Source organism: Tachypleus tridentatus, chromosome 11 (genome assembly GCF_004210375.1).
Source record: "Tachypleus tridentatus isolate NWPU-2018 chromosome 11, ASM421037v1, whole genome shotgun sequence".
NCBI classification, from domain to species: domain Eukaryota; kingdom Metazoa; phylum Arthropoda; class Merostomata; order Xiphosura; family Limulidae; genus Tachypleus; species Tachypleus tridentatus.
In genome coordinates, this window is record NC_134835.1 from 40,530,038 (window position 1) to 40,537,939 (window position 7,902).

Here is a 7,902-nt window from a genome sequence, read left to right on the forward strand (position 1 = left end):
ACAAGTGCTCTAACCACCTGGCCATGTTAGGCCCAAAATACATGTACATGTAATTGCATGGTAAGTCTCAAATATATCTGTGGAGAGCTGGGCAGTTATTGCTATTTGATAATCACTTACTTGATGAGTTCATTAATCAATAAGTAATGCCCCCACAACAACCCCAATTCCCCATACAAGAGTGCATGTTACCTTCATAACTTTTCTAAACACTGAATTATTTTTCATGGAAGTACTATAATTTCTTAGAAATCATCTGGACATTTCCTACTTGATGACTGAATCATTAAGGTTTACTGTGTCATTATGTTTGTTTTTAAATTATGTAGTAATCCCACACTGATCTTAAAATTAAATAAACTGATAATTGCTAAAGAAAAATTTCACAATTACTGAAAAGAGAAATAATGTTTTTACTTAAAACGTATAATAATTGCAACTGGAATAGTTAAGTAGCCAATTCATGTAAGTTGTCCTTGCAGAATAAGAATAAAAATTTAATCAATAAAAATTTGAGATATGAGAGCATTTTGCAGTCATCTACTATACTCACTAAATAGTAAACTTAATTATATTTATCTGATTTGGTGAAAATAATGTAAAAACTCATGTTCACAAACATTGTAACTCAATAAAACCATAGTGTATCTATTAAAACATTCAGTGTACTTAAAAAAATAAATAAAAATAAAATACCTTTTTTAACCTTTAAGCCATCTAATTAGAACTTCTTTTTGAGTACTGTTTATGTACATTACTCACAAACATTAAAACAATTTGTATATTTTTAGGTTATTAATTTTTTCAAACTCAGCATACTTTTCTTTTTAAGAGGACAACATTAACTGCACCTTGGGTTTGCAATAGTATGCGCCATACTTCCTTATGTTACAGGCTCTTATGAGAAATTACCCATGTTCTGAAAAGAAAAAATCTAGAAATTAGAAAAGATGTTTACTGTTGAGAAAATCCTAGGTTTATGGATTTTTTTGCTGGTATTGTCTTTTGCAAAAAGGTGTGCAGGCTGTTAGAAACTAATTAACTTAAACTGGAGTCTGCAGACTGAAGTGGCATAGGTCACTGAAATGTTATAATCTGTGTTCAGTGAATTTTAGATACCAGGCCACAGAAGAATACATCAGGAGGCCAGATCATGGCCAGAGAACGGTTACTGGTATAGCAAACAAGACATATCTGCAGAATTTAGCTCTCAGAAGTCATACCAGCAGCACTTGGAGTCTCAGCAATAAGCTTCAGCTAACCAGTGAAATGTGTATCATGATCAGTATTACAAACACACACTATGAGGCAGGCCCAGATAACCAGTTACAGCCCTTGTACTAGCCTCAAGATAATAAATGGCCTGGCTGACATTTGCTCAAGAACCTGTCACCTTGACCATTCAGCAATGGACTCGTGTACTGTTCACAGATGAGAGCAGTGTTTTATATCTTCAAGTGGTCAATGTGCGAGAGTCTGGGATGTAAAGAAGAGCATTATTTGGCCTACAAAATTGTTCACCATGATGTCTCAGAGAGAGACTCAGGCAGAGTATGAGGTGATGGCTGCATGAAAGAAATTATGCGCATGAGGACCTGCCACTCATTATTTGCACTTTTTCTGGTCTTGTTAAGAGGAGAGTTCAAATATCAGCAGGATAATACTTGTCCTCACAATATCAGTAAAATAAAATAAAAATACTGGACTGGCCTGCTAAGCCACTGGTCCAAAACCGAATTAAGAATGTGTGAGACTTGTTCAAGAAACAGCTTTCTCCTATGATAGACTGGAAGAGGTCTGCATTATGGAAAATAGGTGCAAAGAAGTCAAATACAGAACTTGTTTGCCAATTTAATATTTACTTAAGACTAACCTATATCTCCTAAACTAGTTGAACTTTCTGAGATCTTATTAGATTTATGACTGAAAATATTGTTAACAGCAAGAGTATACAACTGATGAAATTTCTTTCTAATCTATATGAAAAAACAGTATGTTGATGAACTTTAGTCTCACACTGAGTTAAGTAGTTTGTTCTGATCAGGAGTTAATGTTAATTAAAATCTTTGTGGAAACAAAGTTACATTATTAGGCAGCATACACTGTTCATGTTAAACACAAGTCATAGTAATAGAACTAAACTAATTTTATTAAGTTTCTTCAACTTAATACATTAGTTTTCTCTGGAACATTTGTGCAGCCAAATATAGTCATTTTTTGTTAATTTTGGTATTTGATATGTATGAAAGTTATTTTTACTTGTTTGGTATTGTCTACTTATGGCATTTGAAGTAAATTTTTTGAATACTGAAAGTCTATTTTTTCTTCAAATGTTGAAAAACAAAAACACTCATACACCAATGGTCATTGGGATGTCACAATCTGTGGTCAATATATTGTTTTCAGATACTAGGCCACATGAAAATGCATTAGGAGGCTAGGTCATTGTTGGACAAGTAGTATATGTATAGTAAACAACAGTATTTGCATAGTTTATGCTTTAGAAACAATACTAAGGGCCTCAAGAACAAGCTTCAGGAAGTCCCTATTGTGCATGGTTTTTGTTTGTGAGGAACATGTATCCTTATGTCTAGTCAATCTACTTGTACCTGATGATAAAACCTTCTCTAAACATTGTACCTTTATTACTGTATTAAACTTCTAATAATGTTTTTTTTTGCTACCATTCAAACAAATCTAATGTTCTCTGATGTACTCCCATTGCAAAAAAATTATATTGCTCTTAAATGCTTATAATTTAACATACAACCAATAAATTACTGATAGGAACATTTATAGATTATAAACAGAAGATTGTAAATCTATAACTACTTTGTTATTACATGATAGCCTAATTCTTGCTCTATCCAATCATATTTATAGCCGTTTCAACACTGTATTTCATTAATAAATGATGAAATCAAAAAACTTGATGTAGCACTATAACAAAGTTTCAAAAGCCTCTATAAAAACTAAGGGAAAAGGTAAGAAAATATTTAAATGGTTAAAACTAAATCTGCTTTGTTTACATTTAAAAACAATAAAATATTTATTCACTTAACCCTCAAACTGCAGCCATCATCAACTGATACTGCTAACTATAACAAGGATTAACAGTCACCATTTGCAACAATACTGCATGCATTTTGTCAGACTTGTTATTCTGAACAATTCAGTATTCCTTTAATGCTTATAAGCATGTTTAAGTTGATAATAGACTTCAAGCATTGTACCTCTAACTATACAGTTACTCATATGATTTGTAACCAACCAAGGGAAATGAATAATCATACTGATTTTAATTATTATGCAAATCAGTATTTAATAAAAGTAAAAACCTAGTATTTTTGGATATTTTCCAAGTAGCCTAAATTTAGACTCAGTCAACATATTAATTAGAATAATATCAATTTATTTTCTAGAATAAAACTTTCAACAGTTACAACATTATCTTACAAAGTTTGAAACCTATTAGGAAACAAATAGCAACAAAACTAGAATGTATATTTAAATAATATAGTATTATTGTGTTAACAAGTAATAACAATGTTTTAAGCTCTCCAAAGTAGCCTCAGAAATGTTTCAATTTTACAATGATACCAGATAACAGATTTTTAAATGCTATGTAGCACTGACCAAGTTTTCAGAATGTTTTACATGAAAAAGATACTTCCCATATAATAATAATCAATTAGTGTTGACCATACAGTTCTAAAGTAACCAATATATATTAAAGTATAATATATTAAATGATTAGTTGAGTCAAGTTATAATACAGTAATTCAAAACTTCTCTTTAGGTCTAGTAATATAACTGATATAAAAAGTAGTTAAAACCAACATTTCAAATTTTATAATAAACATTAAATTATAATTATATATAATCATATTTATAAAAAGAAATTTAAAAGGTCATTACTTATACTATGGTATGACTATATAAGTAATACCACATGCATTTTCACTTATTTTTTGGACATTAAAAATAAATAATAATAAATTCTTCCACAAGAATTTGAACTTTAAAACAATGAAAACTAATGCTGTAAGAAAACTATCTTATAAGAGCTACAGGTGCACTAAACAGTATTAACTTTGATGAAACCTAGTCTAGACACATTGCCGAGTCTGGAAAAACAAAAATGTATCAAAGTAATGTTTTAGAGGACATTCATACTGTTGTATTAGCTTATATTCATACTTAATTATACAACATTAAATAATACAGTTAAACAATTATAAACAAGAAACATAATATGATATTAATAAAAACCAATAAATTTACACTAAACCAGAGAGTTGGCAGTGGATTCTACCAGTCAGTTGTCTTCCTTTAAGTCAGCAGTTTAAAGTTAATGACAGTGGCTCATAGCTTTGCAATAACACAGTAAACAAGTTTAGTGGCAACAAGCATCAAACCTGAGACCCTCAAATCACGATGCATTCCCCCTTTATGTAGCTTTGTGTTTAATGTCAAAAATGACTGCAATATTTCAATTATTTGGATTGTTAAAGTGATAATAAATAGTAAATAATTAGAAACAATGACTTCAATGAGTTAACTTTTTTTGAAATTAATCAATTAATTATAATTTTGATTCATTTATTAGTTTACAAGACACTAACTAATGTAATCTACTTATAGGTAACTGCTTATATTTATTAATTTGTCCAGCTCTGTAAGAGCAATCAAAAAAAATCATAACAGTTTAATAACAAAAGCTTAAAAGACTTTTTACATAACTTATAAAGAATTAGATTAAACACTTTTTTTGTACAGATTACAGATAACAAATATACATATGCAATATTTTATGTTACAACTTTCTTGCTATTGTAAATCTGTGTATAACACACTTTTGTGGATAGAAGAATAATTCTAGAGTAGGATTTGTTTGCAGGTGCTAATGTTCCAGTTACACAAGTTTTATATAAAGAGTATTGACAAGTTATTTTCTTGATCCAAAAAAACTTTTTTGTACAACATAAAGAAGCAGATGAAACTGGAAATAGGAAATTGGAAAAGAATAAAAACATATAATGAATACTTTAAGATGCTCATGAGTAGAATTAAATATGCAGCTCTTTCAGGAATGATCCTTCTGACTTGGTCATAGAAGCATAAATAAACAAATACATTCAGCAAAATTCAAGGTTAAATAAAAAACTACCACAGATTTACTTGTAAAGTAAAAGTTTCTATTTTAATCTTAGTCAGGGTTTTGTTTGATGTTTATGTAACTCTAAAAATACTCATTAAATTTAAAGATAGTTTTAACTAAATCATCCTAAAATCACAGTAAATCATCAATGTGGTGATCATGAAATAAATATAATACAAATTACAATGCCTTCGAATTATAGTTTAATATTTATTAGTCATTCAAGAAGGCTATTGTCAAACAGTTTACCACAGCATCATAATAAAAAGCTAAACATAAAAAAATAATTCTCAAACGCAAAGGAACATACACTATTCGATCATATGACACAGTAGCAAAGTTTGCGTTTTAAAAGTTAAGCACCATTATTACCACGGTGTTTTCCAATGTAACAGTAAGGCATTATTATTGATATTAAGAAGAAAGAAATACAAAATATTAAGACTCGCTATAAAGAAAAACAACGTTTAAGCTTCTATCAAAATCAAATTATAAAAACCAAGCACACCTCTCTAAAAAGTTGAAACATAATAACTTACTTGATATTGCCAACTGCTCCATGTTATCGTTCCAACCCCTCAACCCCGATCTTACTCGTCTTAAGACAGCTGAAAAATAATGTAATACTGTTATGCCCCCTACATTATCAACAATAATAATACGAAAAGTAATGTATTACTTTGCTTTACAAAAGTATGCGCATAAACAACGTGCCTTCATAACTTGGTGGTTTTCAAATATTTATTTTATAGAACAGAAGACGACAATGACTATACCAATATGGGACTATTACCCAAAACCGCATTACTGAGAGACACTCATCCAATCATGTAGCCGCTCTATACTTCTTTCATGGTCAGTTTGGACCTAGCATGGCTAGTAGTTAGCTTGCCAGATTATCAATCTGAATGTTTTATTTTGTTTGATTGTTTTTGTTTTCAGTGGCGGCGCCAAGGGGTGGCTTGAACCCCCCAAATGAGCCAAGCCCCCTCAGCCCCTCCCAATATTGTTACCTACATATGTTCATAAAATATGGAAAACACAATCGTTGTTGTTGCTTAACAATTAACATCAAAGAGACATAGATCTATAGAACTCAACGTCTTCATTAAGACAGAAGTATGTGCCATGCGTCCCATAGCAACGTACTGAATGCACTGAAACTCATGCACTGTATTGCCGCAGATAACCCTCGAGTAGCTTTGCGTGAAATTCAAAACAAACCAAACCAAACCGCTTAATAATAGAAAATTCAGTCACAGTTTCGATTATGAATTAATATTAGATCTTTTGTTAACTGAGTCGTTGTAATGAAGTAATGAGATTTGACGCAGAGATAATAAAAAATGCACAATCCTAATTACACTGAACACAAATATAGTACTCATATCTGTTTTAGAATATGACTAACTGTTACCTTTACTTCATACTCTAGACGATTTATTCATCAGTATTCTGTTCCAGAATGTTTAAGAGAAATCTTTTTTTTTTTTTTTTTTTCACAACAAAACCTTGCATTTACCTACCTGGTGGTCATATTCTATTTATTTTTAAAACACCCTAAACTAAGACAATGAGTCTCAACGCACTGAGAACGACATTAACGAACGTATATTTTCGTTTTCTCACATCCTGTTGGTAAAAGTATAAAGTGTTTTTGTTGTCTAATATAGATTTGATAGCACTTGTCTGCTATCTGTGGCTCCCCAGTGGCACGGTGGTACGTCTTTGGACTTACTACGCTTGAAACTGTGTTTCAGTACCTGTGGTGACCAGAGCAAAGATAACCCATTGCGTAATCCCACAATGTATTTAATTACAAGCAAACAAACGGTTATCTTTGACAGAGCGATATTTATAAAGACGAGCCTCAGTGCCCTCTTCGTCTTCGGTAATGTTTCCCACCTTTCGAATTCATATGACGAATAAAAGTGGAACTATTTCTACTCGAACCTCTTTTACGTATCTGTAAGAGGATTTCTCAAATTAAGATAAAACATTTTAAATTATCTTAAGACAGAAAACATAGTTTTTAATTGCACACTTTTGATATTTCACGATGCTACTCAGTCTTCTTTATAGAAGCAAGTGTAAACAATAGGGTTAAAGAAATCCGTGTAAATTTGGGAAGTTATTTAACTCTAACTTTATAAAATGCATAAGATATAACTGTGTCACAAGTACTGTTGCTAAAACTTAAATTAACATAATTCTTGGAGAGACATATCACATAATCAATGGTTCAAACACTTAAGGTAATGTGTAATAATAGCTACTACGAACTTGATGTATTTCTCTATATTTTTTACAAACAGTCTCGTTAATTAATTCTCATTCCTCTGTATTCATGTTCATTAGGTTATTCTTTTGTTTCTAGTAAATATATACGATAGTTTCATATTAAAATAAAAATAAATGAGACGGGCTCTGCCCAAGTAACTCTAAGGTTTATGATTAGCGTTTCGTTACTTCCATATAATTCACGTTCCACACTTTGTGGTCGTGGTTGATGCATCATAAGAGTGGCTGTTAACTCATCTCCCTTCATTTTGTTATCGAACAAGAGTAGTTCAAAAAAGTTAAACGGATATGTTTCAAAGATATTTTTCTGGTGTCTTTATAGATATGCTGTATATGACCAATGTGTTTTGGAATGAAAAATCTATCGTTAGCTACGTATGAGCCATTTTTTATGTGTTTTCCCATAAAAATTAATTTTAGTCTGTGAGAAAGTTTATATT

General features: G+C 30.8%; 1 protein-coding gene across 3 annotated transcripts in view; it reads right to left on the bottom strand.

Annotated features, from left to right (window-relative positions):
* LOC143231993 (D-ribitol-5-phosphate cytidylyltransferase-like) overlaps window positions 1–5,784 on the bottom strand; it is a 39,446-nt gene extending 33,662 nt beyond the window's left edge. For all 3 annotated transcript variants that reach the window (XM_076466953.1, XM_076466954.1, XM_076466952.1), the window contains exon 1: window positions 5,701–5,784. In XM_076466953.1, coding sequence (XP_076323068.1) covers window positions 5,701–5,722 — 22 coding nt within the window. In that variant the 5' untranslated portion in view covers window positions 5,723–5,784. The remainder of the gene's footprint in view (window positions 1–5,700) is intronic.
* Window positions 5,785–7,902: the final 2,118 nt, after the last annotated feature.